This window comes from Saimiri boliviensis, chromosome 4 (assembly GCF_048565385.1).
Source record: "Saimiri boliviensis isolate mSaiBol1 chromosome 4, mSaiBol1.pri, whole genome shotgun sequence".
NCBI lineage: Eukaryota > Metazoa > Chordata > Mammalia > Primates > Cebidae > Saimiri > Saimiri boliviensis.
Window position 1 is genome coordinate 71,926,368 of NC_133452.1, and position 16,427 is coordinate 71,942,794.

Here is a 16,427-nt window from a genome sequence, read left to right on the forward strand (position 1 = left end):
GGAATCCTTTCCCCATTGCTTGTTTTTGTCAGGTTTGTCGAAGATCAGATGGTTGTGGGTATGTTGTATTTCCTCTGAGGCCTCTGTTCTGTTCCATTGGTCTATATCTCTGTTTTGGTACCAGTACCATGCTGTTTTGATTACTGTAGCCTTGTAGTATAGTTTGAAGTCCGGTAGTGTGATGCCTCCTGCTTTGTTCTTTTTGCTTAGAATTGACTTGGCTATGCGGGCTCTCTTTTGGTTCCATATGAAGTTTAAGGTGGTTTTTTCCAGTTCTGTGAAGAAGGTCATTGGTAGCTTGATGGGAATAGCATTGAATCTGTAAATTACTTTGGGCAGTATGGCCATTTTCACGATGTTGATTCTTCCTAACCATGAACATGGAATGTTTCTCCATCTGTTTGTATCCTCTCTTATTTCGTTGAGCAATGGCTTGTAGTTCTCCTTGAAGAGGTCCTTTACGTTCCTTGTTAGTTGTATTCCTAGGTACTTTATTCTCTTTGTAGCAATTGTGAATGGCAGTTCGTTCTTGATTTGGCTCTCCTGAAGTCTATTACTGGTGTATAGGAATGCTTGTGATTTTTGCACGTTGATTTTGTATCCTGAGACTTTGCTGAAGTTGTTTATCAGTTTCAGGAGATTTTGGGCTGAGATGATGGGGTCTTCCAGATATACAATCATGTCATCTGCAAATAGAGACAATTTGATTTCCTCCTTTCCAATTTGGATACCCTTTATTTCTTTTTCTTGCCTGATTGCTCTGGCTAGAACTTCCAGTACTATATTGCATAGGAGTGGTGAGAGAGGGCATCCTTGTCTAGTGCCAGATTTCAAAGGGAATGCTTCCAGTTTTTGCCCATTCAGTATGATATTGGCTGTTGGTTTGTCGTAAATAGCTTTTATTGTTTTGAGATACGTTCCGTCAATACCTAGTTTATTGAGGGTTTTTAGCATAAAGGGTTGTTGAATTTTGTCAAAAGCCTTCTCTGCATCAATCGAGATAATCATGTGGTTTTTGTCTTTGGTTCTGTTTATGTGGTGGATTACGTTTATGGACTTGCGTATGTTGAACCAGCCTTGCATCCCCGGGATGAATCCTACTTGATCATGGTGGATGAGCTTTTTGATATGCTGTTGCAATCGGTTTGCCAGTATTTTATTGAAGATTTTTGCATCTATGTTCATCATGGATATTGGCCTGAAATTTTCTTTTCTTGTTGAGTCTCTGCCGGGTTTTGGTATCAGGATGATGTTTGTCTCGTAAAATGATTTGGGAAGGATTCCCTCTTTTTGGATTGTCTGGAATAGTTTCAGAAGGAATGGTATCAGCTCCTCCTTGTATGTCTGGTAGAATTCAGCTGTGAACCCATCTGGACCTGGGCTTTTTTTGGGTGGTAGGCTCTTTATTGCTGCCTCGACTTCAGACCATGTTATTGGTCTATTCAGGGTTTCGGCTTCTTCCAGGTTTAGGCTTGGGAGGTTGCAGGTGTCCAGGAATTTATCCATTTCTTCCAGGTTTACTAGTTTATGTGCATAGAGTTGTTTGTAATAATCTCTGATGATGGTTTGGATTTCTGTGGAATCTGTGGTGATATCCCCTTTATCGTTTTTTATTGCATCAATTTGGTTATTCTCTCTTTTCTTTTTTATTAATGTCGCTAGTGGTCTGTCTATTTTGTTGATCTTTTCAAAAAACCAGCTCCTGGATTTATTGATTTTTTGAAGAGTTTTTTGTGTGTCTATTTCCTTCAGTTCTGCTCTGATCTTAGTTATTTCCTGTCTTCTGCTAGGTTTTGAGTTTTTTTTTATCTTGCTCCTCTAGCTCTTTCAACTTTGATGATAGGGTGTCAATTTTAGATCTCTCCTTTCTTCTCATGTGGGCACTCATTGCTATATATTTTCCTCTGGAGACTGCTTTAAATGTGTCCCAGAGATTCTGGTATGTTGTGTCTTCGTTCTCATTGGTTTCGAAGAACATCTTTATTTCTGCCTTCATTTCATTGTTTATCCAGTCAACATTCAAGAGCAAGTTGTTCAGTTTCCATGAAGCTGTGCGGTTCTGAGTTAGTTTCTGCATTCTGAGTTCTAACTCGATTGCACTGTGGTCTGAGAGACTGTTTGTTATGATTTCTGTTCTTTTGCATTTGCTGAGGAGTGATTTATTGCCAATTATGTGGTCAATTTTAGAGTAGGTGTGATGTGGTGCTGAGAAGAATGTATATTCTGTGGATTTGGGGTGGAGAGTTCTGTAAATGTCTATTAGGTTTGCTTGTTCCAGGTCTGTATTCAGGTCCTGGATATCCTTGTTGATTTTCTGTCTGGTTGATCTGTCTAATATTGACAATGGGGTGTTAAAGTCTCCCACTATTATTGTGTGGGAGTCTAAGTCTCTTTGTAAGTCATTAAGAACTTGCCTTATGTATCTGGGTGCTCCTGTATTGGGTGCATATATATTTAGGATCGTTAGCTCTTCTTGTTGCAGTGATCCTTTTACCATTATGTAATGTCCTTCTTTGTCTCTTTTGATCTTTGTTGCTTTAAAGTCTATTTTATCAGAGATGAGAATTGCTACCCCTGCCTTTTTTTGCTCTCCATTTGCTTGGTAGATCTTCCTCCATCCCTTTATTTTGAGCCTTTGTGTATCCTTGCATGTAAGATGGGTTTCCTGGATACAGCACACTGATGGGTTTTGGCTTTTTATCCAATTTGCCAGTCTGTGTCTTTTGATTGGGGCATTTAGTCCATTGACATTTAGGGATAGTATTGTTATGTGTGAATTTGACACTGTCATTTTGATGCTACCTGGCTGTTTTGTTGGTTAGTTGATGCAGATTCTTGATTGTGTTGATGCTCTTTTACCATTTGGTGTGTTTTTGGAGTGGCTGGTACTGGTTGTTCCTTTACATGTGTAGAGCCTCTTTCAGGAGTTCTTGTAGAGCAGGTTTGGTGGTGATGAAATCTCTGAGTGCTTGCTTGTTCACAAAGGATTTTATTTTTCCTTCACTTATGAAGCTTAGTTTGGCTGGATAGGAGATTCTGGGTTGAAAGTTCTTTTCTTTAAGGATGTTGAATATTGGCCCCCAGTCTCTTCTGGCTTGTAGGGTTTCTGCTGAGAGATCTGCTGTGAGTCTAATGGGCTTCCCTTTGTGGGTAACCCGACCTTTCCCTCTGGCTGCCCTTAGCATTTTCTCTTACATTTCAACCCTGGTGAATCTGACGATTATGTGCCTTGGGGTTGCTCTTCTTGAGGAATATCTTTGTGGTGTTCTCTGTATTTCCTGGATTTGAATATTGGTCTGCCTTGCTAGGTTAGGGAAGTTTTCCTGGATAATATCGTGAAGAGTATTTTCCAGCTTGGATTCATTCTTTTCATCACATTCAGGTACACCTATCAGACGTAGATTAGGTCTTTTCACATAGTCCCACATTTCTTGAAGATTTTGTTCATTCCTTTTTGCGCTTTTTTCTCTGTTCTTGCCTTCTCTTTTTATTTCATTGAGTTGATCTTCGACCTCTGATATCCTTTCTTCTGCTTGGTCAATTCGGCTGTTGAAGCTTGTGCATGCTTCACGAAGTTCTCGTGTTGCGTTTTTCAGCTCCATCAATTAATTTATACTCCTCTCTATGCTGTCCATTCTCGTCAGCAGTTCGTCCAATCTTTTTTCAAGGTTCCTATTTTCTTTGCGATGGGTTAGAACATGTTCTTTTAGCTCATTGTAGTTTCTTACTACCCACCTTCTGAAGTCTGATTCTGTCATTTCATCACCCTCCTTCTCCATCCGGTCTGGTTCCCTTGCTGGTGAGGAGTTGTGATCCCTTTTAGGAGGAGAGGTGTTCTGGTTTCGGGAGTTTTCATCCTTTTTGCGCTGGGTTCTTCCCATTTTTGTGGGTTTATCCACCTGTTGTCTGTCTCTGTCCCAGGGAGTTGGAGCTTTATGAGTTTCCCTTGCACTACTGCCTTTTTTGATTTTTCTTTCAGGTCGGACCCGCCCAGCTAGCAGCACGCCTAGCCACTGCCTGCCCGAAGGGGCTTTGCTGAGCTGCTGTGGGCTCCGCCCAGCTGCCCTGAGCTCTTCCCTGTAGTCCTTTTTATAAGGGCGTAGTTAGAACTGTCTTGGCAATGGTGGCCCCGCCTCTGTTATGGTGGACTCTCTCTGTTGTGGCAGGTTGCCTCGGCAACGGCAGCCTGCCTCCTTAGCGGTGGAGAGTCTCAGTAATGGCGGAAGCCCCTCCCCCATGGATCTGGACCCTCCGGGTTCAGCTGTGCTTGGTTTGAAGGGCTCAACCCAGAGGGTTTCCAATTACTGTTTTTGTTTTCGTTGTTGTTGGGGGTGGAGGGGTGGGACCAACGGAGGCTGATCACCTGGCTCCCTGACTCAGAGTCTTTTCTTTTAAGTTGAACGACCCCGCGTTCTGGTCGCTTGTTGAAAAGGCGCCGGGATCTCCCGTGCTGCGACTCACGGAGTCGGCTCGAACTGTGGCGCCGGCTCCTGGCGGATTTTTTGCCTAGGAATCTCCTGGCCTGGCTCGCTATTTCAGATGAATGGGCTATTCTGCCGTCTCAAGGCTCTGCTCGCCAGCTAAGAGGGCTCCCAGACCAGTGGCTTTTGTACGGAGAACCGCAGCAACAGGGAGTGGTCACAGCAGCCGCGCAGGCGGAATCAGCCCCGCGGGGGCCAAAACAGCCGCACCGGCTGGGACTGCGACGCTGGCGACCCCTCTGCCTGGGTATCTCCTGGTCTGTGGGCAATAAGAGTTCGTCTGGAAATGCGGCGTCCACTCACCCTCTGCACTTTCACTGGGAGCTGAAGTCCTGAGCTGTTCTTAGGCGGCCATCTTCCCAGCATTCTCTGTGATCTTTCATTATCAGTGTTTTAGAGATCTGTTTAAGTTAGTACCTATAGTTCTACTTTATCCATATAAACACTGAATGTTCTACTATATTTAGCAATGTCTATTTTAAACATTTAAGTTACTTTCATTTTTTTGATATTACGAATAATTTTTCACTGAATGCACTTGGGTACAGATATGTATCTTTAATCTGTGTACAAGTTACTCTAATATTCTTAGAGTGGCACACTGCATTTTTAATATGTATATGCTGCTGTTTTGCTGAATAGTAAGTCCTACTTATCTATAGACATAACTGTTAGTATGCCTTTACTTTATACTCTTGCCAGTAGTTGATGCTATCAATTATGTTGTATTTTTTGCCAACTAATATGTGAAAAATGAAATGGAATTTTTTTATCTTGCAATTTCTTGGTTACTAGTGAAGTTGAACATCTTTACATTTTATTGTCTGTATTTGCTTTATTAATTCATTATATTTTGCAAATTTTCTTTTTTTAGTAACTATATATATATATATGTCGTGGATAAATATCTTTTATACTTATGGCTATGGTGCCTATTTATGTCTCGATCTTGCTTAGGTTCCATTGCCAACCTATTATTTAGGTTGTAAAGATGTCTATTACTCCAGCACCTGCTTTTCATTTAATAAATACATATACTTATATGTATCCGTACATAGAAAAATACAAAGATATACACAAGTATATAATTTCCTCTCTCATGTAAAGTCTGAATTTCACATTACTGTTTTCTTAGAGTAATACTCAAGTGGACTTATTCTGAGATAGGTATACATTTTGGTTATCTATTACCTTGGTTTGCTCTATTTTATTCCACAAAGCAATTGCATGAGGTCAGTTTATCAGTATTGATTAAAAGAAAAATGTTTTAAAGGCTTTGTTGGTTAGAAATGTGGATGAAGATTTTATGTTCTCTCTCTCTTTTTTTTTAAGTTGTGTTGCATTAATGCTTTCCAAAGATAGACTTATTAGGAAAAAAAGTTTATTAGATTTTACTTGGAAGAATTAGAAACTTGTGAAGATAATGTTATCAGTGCTCATATAAGAAAGTTGTCTTCAAATTCAAATCTTATTTGCAAAAAAAAAACTTTTAACTTTTAGTTTTGTTATAATTTAAAGATTTACAGTCACTTTATCCTTTCTGATTTGGTAAAATCTACTGTACTTTAAAACTATTTTATTGCATTTTCAGAACAAGTCGTATATGGTCATCAGTTTATGAATCTGGCAAGTGACAATTTAACCAATGTTAGCCTATTTGAAGAACATTGTGAAACTCTCCTTTGTGATTTAATAAGCCTGTCACTCAACAGATATGACAAGGTAATGCTTTAAGAGTTTATTTGTATTTTTGAAACTTAAAGACAATATTCTGTCCTTAATATATGTCATTTAATCTATAAAAATTTAGTCTAAAATGATTATATGTTTCAATTTTATATTTAGTTGCTATTATCTGGGTGCTTAAAGGTAAAATAGTTTTTATTTAAACATCTAAAACAGGCTGAAGTTGGTATTTTAGAGCTTTTCTTTTTTTTAAAGAAATATAGCCTTTTCTGGTTTAACAAAAATAAATAGATAAAAATGATGTTTACTAAAATAATTGGAAACCTAATTTCTACCTAAATAGTACAGGCCAGCTTTTTAATAAATTATTGTATTGTTATATAATAAAATAAGGGCTTACTTAAAGTTCTTTGACAGATTTTAAGAGGATTTTGTTCCTTGTTTTCATAGAAGGTCTAGTATCATGGCTGAAATTATGTGTTTAGATTAAATTGTGTTTATCATAGAGTATTTAATGGAGACAGTGACTTAAAGGTGCTACAGAACATGTTCATTTTTAAGTGGTGGAAATGTTTAGATTATTTTCTGTTTCAGATTTATAAGCATAAAGACTGTTTTTGGGAAATCAAGATTTAGGGAAAAGGATTCTTATAATTTTTCAAAGTTTAGGTTTTTTTCATGCATTGATTATCAATATTTTTAAAATTTAGTGTGTATGTGTATTAGTGGATTAACCAGATATGATAGACTGATGTCTTTTAAACATTTATTCATTTATTTTTGATAATTGACAAAATTATATATATTTATCATATACATCATGTTTTGATATGTGTCTACATTGTGGAATGGCTAAATAGAGCTAATTAGCCTATGTATTGTCTCAAATTCTTACCTTTTTTTGTGTGAGAACACTTAAAATCTACTCTTAGTGATTTTCAAGAATACCATATACTACATTGTTTTTAACTGTAGTCACCATGTTGAGTTTATTTATCTAACTGAAATTATTTATGCTTTGACCAACATCTCCCCTGCCTCCCTCCTAATCCTCCTTACACCCGTTGGTAAGGATCATTCTACTCTGCTTCCATGAGTTCAGCTTTTTTAGATTCCACATATAAATGAGATTATGTGTTATTTGTCTTCTGTGCCTGGCTTACTTCACTTAACATAATGTCCTCCAGGATCATCCATATTGTTGCAGATGGCAGGATTTCCTTCTTCTCAAGGCTGAATAGTAGGTCCATGCACTGTGGAACAAAGTTTCAGGCAGTGACAGACCACATATACAAGGTGGCTATACCACATTGCCTAGGTGTGCAGTAGTAGGTTTAAGTACAATAAATCATGTTAGCATGAAGATATACTTCTCAGAACATGTCCTACTATTAAGTGACACATGACTGTATTCCATTGCATAAATAAACCACATTTTCTTTATGCATTCATCTGTTGATGGACAATTTGGTTCATTCCATGTCTTGACTATTGTAAATAATGCTGCAGTGAACTTGCGAATGCAGATATCTCTTCAACGTAATAATTTTATTTTATTTTTTCAAATATACCTAGTAGGATTGCTGGATCATGTGGTAGTTCTATTTTTAATTTTATGTAAATCAACTTGCATACTCTATTACATGATGGCTGTACCAATTTATATTCTCACCAAAATGTGCAAGGGTTTTCTTGTCACCACATCCTCTCTAGCACTTGTTATCCTTTTTTTTTTTTTTTTTTGGTGATAGCCATTATAACAGATGTGAGATGATATCTCATCAAGTTGTAATTTGCACTTTCATAATTATTAGTGATATTGAGCATTTTTCATATGCTGCTTGGCCATTTGTATGTCTTTTAAGAAATGTCTATTTATATTTTTTGTCCATTTTGTAATTGGGTTATTTGTTTTCTTGCTGTTGAGTTATTTGGGTTCCTTATATATTTAAGATACTAACCCCTTATTAGATACATGGTTTGTCAATATTTTCTTCCATTCTGCAGGTTTTCCTTCATTCCACTTTTTTTTTTTTCTGTGCAGATGTTTGTTTTCATTTTTGTGGCCTGTGCTTTTGGAGTTATGCCAAAGAAATCATTTGCCAGACCACTGTCATATAGCTTTTCCCTCATGTTTTCTTCTAGCTCTACAGTTTCAGGTCTTACATTTAAGTCTTTAATTTATTTTGAGTTGATTCTTCTGTCTGGTGTGAAATAAGGGCCTAAATTCATTCTGCAAGTGGATATCAAGTTATCGCAAACTGTCTATTGAAGAAGCTGTCCTTTCCCCAATGGCATCCCCTATTCATCTTTGTTAAAATTCAGTTGACCATGAATGCCTAGATTTTAAGTTTGAGCTCTCTACTGTGTTCTATTTTGTTCTGTGTCTGTTTGTATGCTAGCACCACACTTTTGATTACTATTACTTTGTAGTATATTTTGAAGTCAGGTAGTGTCAATGCCTCGAGCTTTGTTCTTTTTGCTAATGATCTATTCAGGACCTTTTGTGATTTCCTGCCAATTTTAGGATTGTTTTTTCTATTTCTATGAAAAGTGTCATTAAGTATTTTGGTAGGGACTTCATTGAATCTGTAGGTCACTTTGGGTACTATGGACCTTGTGATAGTATTTCTTCCAACTCATGAACAAAAGATAGTTTTATACTTATTCATGTTGTATTATTTCATCAGAGTTTTATATTTTTCATTGTACTGGCCTTTCACTCTGGTTAAATTTATCCCTAAATATTTTTATTTTTGTAGGTATGTACTATATGTGGGATTGTGTCATTGATTTCTTTTTTGGATAGTTTGTTGTTATTGTATAGAAATGCTATGGTATTTTTTATGTTGGTTTGGTATCCTGCAACTTTCCTGAATTTATTTATTCTAATGATTTTTGGTGATATCTTTAGAGGTTTCTATATGTAAGATCATGTTATCTACAAACAGCAACAATCTTAACTTACTTCTTTTTGTTTAAATGACTTTTATTTCTTTTGCTTAATTGCTGTGGCTATGATTTCTAGTAAAATCCTAATACTTTTTTTTTTTCCACTTTGTATTAGGGTAGAAATATGTACATAACTTACGTAAAATATTACATACATTATGAATTTAAGAAGCCTCCTAACTGTATTTGTAAATATCATGTATATTCTATGCATTATCTAGGATTTTTTTGTTAAAAAGTAAATAATTTATAAATTACTTAATCTTTATAAAACCCTAATAACTGTATTTATTCTGTCTTGCAAAATTTTTACTCTGTTTTACAGTGAATCAAAATTGATTTTCTAATCTTTTTATTAGAAGTCTTTTGTTGTCGTAGATGACTTAGGTCAAGATAAGCAAACTAGCCCTGAGGTATAATCTAGCCCACTGTTTTTGTGAATATAGTTTTATTGGACTATAACCCCATCCATTTTTCTTACATGTTATCTGCAACTGTTGTACTGAAATGGCAGAGTTCAGTACTTGTGACAGATACTATATTGCCAACAAACTCTTAAATATGTCCTATATAGCCCTTTATAGACAAAGTTCGCTGGCCACTGGACTAGATGATTTAAATGGTTTTTAAGTTGAAATCTAATTTATTCTATACTTTTGGTTTTAAAATGGAAATTTATCTTAAAAGTTAAATGAAGGGGCACATTTTCAATAAATAATTTTATTTGAGAAATTTTAAGTCATCTAAATCATTCTTTAAAAAGTATTTGGAAGCTATGTGGCATTTAAAATTCTGTTGCTGTCTTATAATGAAAACATTTTGGTTCTTTTCTATAGGTTAGGCCCTCTGAATCATTAATGAGTCACCATTTTCCCTGTTCATGCATTAAAGAATTATGGATTCTACTCATTCATCTTCTAGACCACAGAAGTAAATGGTCTGTCTCAGAAGTAAGTTGGAAAATTGATGTGTTAGTTATTGTTACTAACCTTTATGTTGATTTAATGCAGTGATTATGACTGATAAAAATTTTAACTTCCCTTTTTTATAATTAGGCAATAATAACCACCAAATAGAACAGTAACTGAGTACTGAATGCCTACTTACTTTTCAACCCTAATTATTTTTAGCCCCAAGTTAGTAATGTGAAAAATCTAAGAGTAGTACAAGGTTCGACGCTTGTTTTTTCAAGTTTTGTTGTGTCAAGTTTTGTTGTTGTTCTATCAGAAATCTTTTAGGCTAAGGTATTTAATACCCATTAGTAATTTAGAAAACATTTTAGCCAGGAAATATGGCAGATTTAGAAGAATTGTCAAGCAATAAAACAGGTTTCTATTACTCAAGTTTATAGCATCTTATTTCAAGGAGTGAGGAAGAGAAGCACAAAGGGGAAGATGAGAAACTTTCTTTCACTTCATTTTCAGTCATGTCTTCAGATCAGGGCTTTATTTTATTTCCAGTGTTTTAGGTTATTGAAAAAGGGAAGTACCGCTAGGTGGAAGTAAGTAAAACAGTCTCTTGTAAAGCAACATTAAAAATGGTTTATGTTATATGAAAAGATACATTTGATTTTTCATGGATTTCAAAATTTTCCAGTTTTCTGTAATTTGGGGTTTGGGTGGTGCTATCTTTTTTTTTTTTTTTTTTGAGGCAGAGACTTGCTGTGTCGCCCAGGCTAGAGAGCTCACTACAACTCTGCCTCTGCACGATCTCAGCTTACTACAACCTTTGCCTCCCAGGTTTAAGCAATTTTCATGCCTTAGTCTCCTGAGTAGCTAGGATTACAGGCATGCACCACTGTGGCCAGTTAATTTTTTTATTTTTAGTAGAGAGTGCATTTTACCACGTTTCCCAGGCTGGTCTTGAACTTCTGACCTCAAGCAATCCACCTGCCTTGGCCTTCCAAAGTGCTAGGATTACAGGTATGAGCCACCACGCCTAGCCTGCTATCTTTTTTTTAGTAACAACTCTATCTTTATAGGTTTACAAGTACTGTATTTATTTTGAGTTATTTTAGCAGCAAATAATTGTAAACTATATTTTTGCATATTATTAAGTAAAAATTTTTTTTTCATAACCTAGAGGCAGTTGCTGAATTGTATAAACTTGAACTTCGGCTTTCAGGCATTATAAGGTACAAGAAAAGAAAATAAAGTTCAGAATTGATCAAGTTTGTAGCCTACAACTACACCAATTATCCATAAAACTGGTCTCTCAGAAAGATAGAAACTAAACTAGATTTTTAAGGAAAATTGACTGTCTTTAACTGTGGTGCTTTTCAGAAGCTTAAAATTGCTTCTGTGTATTTTTTACTGTATTCTAGTCCTTATGTGAGTTTACAGACTGGGTTCATGTTACCTAAAGATTTCAAGTTACTGAGCCCAGGATATCGAGGCTACAGCGAGCCAAGATTGTGCCACTGTACTGCAGCCTGGATGACAAAGCAAGACAGTGTCTTGAAAAAAGAAAAAAAAATTTCAAGCCATTGAATTCTGGGTAGCCAAGAACAATGGATGGATGCCTAAACCCACATCTTCCTACATAACCTTCCAACAAAATATGGAAAAGCAAAATCAAATATATCTACCATTGACTCTTGCTCAATGTGAGGGTTAGGGATGCTGACCCACCCCATGCAGTCAGAAAGCTGCATGTAACTTTTGACTTCCCCAGAACGTAACACGTATTTTGTGTGTTATATGTATTAAAATAAACTAGAAGAAATAAAATATTAAAACTATAAGATAATCTTTACTTCTTATTAATTAAGTGGAAATAGATCACCATAAAGGTCTTCATTCTCATCTTCATGTTGAGTAGGCTAAGGAGGAGGAAGAGGAGGGGTTGGTCTTGCTGTCTTAGGGGTGGTAGAGATGGAAGAAAATCCATGTATAAGCTCATCCATCCATTTCAAACCTGTGTTGTCCGAATGTCGGCCATATACAAAAACATTCATATTATGTAACTGCAAATAGGTGTGCTTAGTACTGTCAATTTTAAAAACAAAACCACTTAAGCTCTTACCAAAGGCCTTTCTAACAAGGCAGGACAGTCTGAGAAAAACTACTCAGAGAAGAGAACTAGCAGTGGTTATAGAACTGCTTTAAAATCATTGCCAGAATGTGAAGATACTGAAAAAGTTTTCTTATAGATCAGATAACTTATGATATGAAAGAAACATAAAAGTGTCCATACAACATGGAGTTTCTGTAGAGTAAAAAGGCAAAAATGAGTCATGGTACCTGCTGGTGATTGGTTGATGAAGGGGGTCAGAAGAGAAAGCAGAAAATTTAGGGTCTTAAAACACCACCACCAAAAAAAAAAATAATAAATCAAAGGACTCATACCCACTTCCACCACCAAAAAACAACCAACCAAAAAAAAAAAAAAAAAGAGAAAAGGAAATTCAGCAAAGAAATGGGACTTTGGTGCATTGTCAAAAGAAGGTGCCCCTGAATTAAGAATCTTTTAAGCTAGTCTTAATCTACAAAATGAATAGAATAAAACTAGACCTTTATAAGTTATTGGAAGAAAACAAATTTGATACGCTTTAGTTGATGGTACCCTCTCCTCCAGAAACAACTATAAAGCAGAAAGAAGACAGGGACAACAACACTGCAGATTGAATTAGTTTGTCTGTTCAGACCACATCTGGGGGTACAGAAAAACACCTTCAATAAGATAGTCAAATATTAAAAACAAATGGACAGAAAACCAAGATGGATAGAAGGAGTATATTGAATGCAAGAAAGAAATAGGAAGAGGAACATTGTATCAGAATGGACTAAATTACAAGATGACCAAGGGAGAATGGACTTAAATGAAAATTTAATAAGGCGTATAGAGGAAAGGTTGAAAAACAACTAAGGAAATAAAAATGAGATAAATATAAAGAGTTTGTGAGAAAATGGTTGAGATTGAAGATAAGCAGAGACAAAATAACCATATATATAAATGCAATCCCTAGAAAAGAAAACAACAATGGGTTATAGCTACTATTAAAAACTATAATTAAAGGAAACTTCCCAGAAATAAAAGATCTAAATCTACGTATTGAAAGGGCCTACTGGATAATTTGAAAGATTAACCCCAAGCAATCCACCCTAAGACATGTCTTACTAAAACTGTTTGATTTTAAACATAAAACATCTCCAAGTTCTGTAGAAACAAAGACCAAATAACTTATAAGAGCAAAATAATTTTATTGGTGCTAGACTTCTCGAAATCAGCTTAAAGCAATACATCAATGGAGCACTTAAAATGACTCAATGAAAAAGTGTGAGCCAAGGATTTTGTAACTTTGACCCTAGCAATCCCACTTCCAGGTATTTACTCTAAATGTGTACCTTCCAAAATTAAAATGCATATGCATAAGTTTATTTATTGCAGAATTATTTTTATAATGGTATAATAGTAGAAACTAAATTTCCATACATGAAAAAGAGTGGTTGAGCAAACCGTGGTATATCTGTACTCTGAAGTATTGTTCTGTATTAGTATGTGTTCTCTGGAGAAACAGAACCAATAGGATATATAGATATATAAGATTTATTATAATGAATTGGCTCACAGAGTTATGGAGGCTAAGAAGTCCTGAATCTGAGGTTGGCAAGCTGAAGACCCAGAGGAGCTGATGGTACAGTTTCTAGTCTCAGTCCACAGGCCTGCAAACCAGAGGCCAATGGTGTACCTTCCAGCTTGAGTCCAGGTCTGAAGGCAGAAACAACTGAACTTAAATGTATTTTAAAACAATAATACTCGTTGCAAGGATTGGCAGTACTAACCCAGGTAACTTTAAAATGTACTATTTTGACACTGTACTATACAGCCAAAGACAAATCATAAAGAACTGTAAATATTTCACGTAGAAGATTTGTTTTTTTACATTGTTATGTGAGGATTAGCAATTTTAGATCTATTATATTTGTATTCTTAGACTCAAAAAATTGGTAAATACATTGTGGCGAAATGGAGTCAGGTTTGTCTGTCTTGGGAAATTGGGTTACACATATGCAAAGAAGGAATGCCAGCATGAACCACAATATGTTGGATTAGTGTTTGAGACGGTATGAAATATTTGTTTTTAATATATAGGACTACATATAAATATATATGTGTGTGTGCATACATCTATTTCCTACCTTTTTCACAAGGTAGGCTTACAAGCAGTGGTATCTGAGTAACAATATACATATTTTAGCTATATCTTAGTTTCAGAATAACCATTCTGTAGTGAAAGGAAACAAGAGTCTTTGAATAAATGACTGATTATAGGATGAGGCATGGAAAGTAAACATGAGCCTGAAACATCTTGTACCAGAAACTAAGGAGGTACTCAAAAAATGATGAGTACATGTCAGAAGGACACAAGAGCCAGCCTTAAGGTCTATAGGCTAAACCTTGGAAATTTGAGATACAAAATAGTAAAGGATTGTAATCTGTTAAGAATCTGTGAGTCCCTACTGATACAAATTGGGAAAAGGGAAGCTTTTCCTAAAAAAAACATAGAGTCATGATGTAATTAGAAAATCACCGTTTTATAACTTCCATGGTAATTGTTTCAGGCAAGAATCCTCAATGAATGCTTAAAGTCGTGGACAAAATGGATGAAGAACAGCGTATTTACTTAGTTAGCTAATATCTTTACATAATATTTATCAATTATAAAAAAGAAAATAATAACTTTATAGTACAGAAAATGTAGCAGGTACTACCTTAACCACATAATCAAAGTTAACTAGTAATAGAACAGACTAATACCATGTGCCACCAATATGATGCCTTGAAAGAACAAAAATAGTCTGGGTATGGTGGCTCATGCCTGTGACCCCAGCAATTTGGGAGGCTTAGGTGGGAGGCTCTCCTGAGCCCAGGAGTTCAAGACTGGGTAACATAGAGACCTTGTCTTTACAAAAAACAAACAGGATTACTTATGTGTGGTGGTGACATGCCTGTGGTCACAGCTACTTGGGAGGCTGAGGTGGGATGATCACTTGAGCTCAGGATTTTGCACCACTGCCTGGAGCCTGGGCAACAGAGTAAGGCCCTCCCCCCACAAAAGGGAATAAAATGTGTAATGTTAGACAAACCTAAATAGCTGGCCTATACTCTTTAAAAATACCAAGTTTATGAATGATACAATCTCAGGAACTCTTAAAGATTAAAGGAAGCTGAAGAAATTTACAGATTAAATGATGTGATAGCTAAATGCATCTTATGATTGCTGCATAATGATATAGTAGGCTAATTCTCAATACGATCTATTGTGCACATTATAATACAAAGAAAAATGAAAAACATGAAAGAGTGGTTAAGAGACATGACGAATAGAGAGGATGTCTGATATACTTCTAATTATACTTACAAAGTGGAACAGTGAAAACATTTGAGGAAAAAAATGAAAAATTTCAAATGTTAATGAAAGCTAATCAGATAAATTCAATGAACCCACATAGGGTAAATAAGGAGAAAAAACACACCCAGATACATCACAGTGGAATCACAGAAGACCAAAGACAAAGAAATTTATAACATCAGACAGAAAAAGGTGTTATTTTTTTTAGAGAGAAGGTCTCACTCTGTCCCCTAGTCTGAAGTGCAATGATGCGGTCATGGCTCACTGCAGCCTCAACTTCTTCAGCTCAAGTGATCCTCCTGCCTCTGACTTCCTAGCAGCTGGGAGAACAAGCGCATGCTGCCATACTTGGCTAAGTTATTTTTTGTAGAGACAGAGCCTCACTGGTGCTGCTCAGGCTGGTCTCAAACACCTGACCTCAAGCAGTCCTTCTGCCTTGGCCTCCCAAAGTGCTATGATTGCAGGTGTGAGCTACTACAACTGGCCAATATACTGCCTTTAAAAGAGTGACAATTAGATGGACAGATGACTTATCAACAACAATGGAGGCCAGTGGGAATAATATCCTTATTGTATCAAAACAATATTTGTCAACCTAAAATTCTTTACCTATCAATATCTTTCAAAAGTGAGGTAAAATAAAGCTATTTTCAGTGAAACGACATTGAAGGGAGTCCTGAAGGATATTTAGGCAAAAGGACAGTGATGCCAAAATGGGAAATCTGACATGTAGAAGAAATAAAGTGCAAAGAAAGTGGTAAATGTTTTGTATAAATCAGTAATTTATTGGAATTTAAAAATAGAGCTAAAGCATGTAGTAATAGCATCTAAAGTGAGTAGGGCATAAATGAGCTAGAGTCTTTTAAGGCCCTTGTTTTGTCTAAGAGAAAGGTCTGTATTAACTTACCAGGACATTTGGATGTATGCTATTATTTCTAAGATCATCAGTAAAG

General features: G+C 36.0%; 1 protein-coding gene across 1 annotated transcript in view; it reads left to right on the forward strand.

Annotated features, from left to right (window-relative positions):
- MMS22L (MMS22 like, DNA repair protein) overlaps positions 1-16,427 on the forward strand; it is a 141,520-nt gene that overhangs the window by 13,085 nt on the left and 112,008 nt on the right. The window contains exons 8-9 of the mRNA XM_039467936.2: positions 6,073-6,203; positions 9,956-10,069. Coding sequence (XP_039323870.1) covers positions 6,073-6,203; positions 9,956-10,069 — 245 coding nt within the window. The remainder of the gene's footprint in view (positions 1-6,072; positions 6,204-9,955; positions 10,070-16,427) is intronic.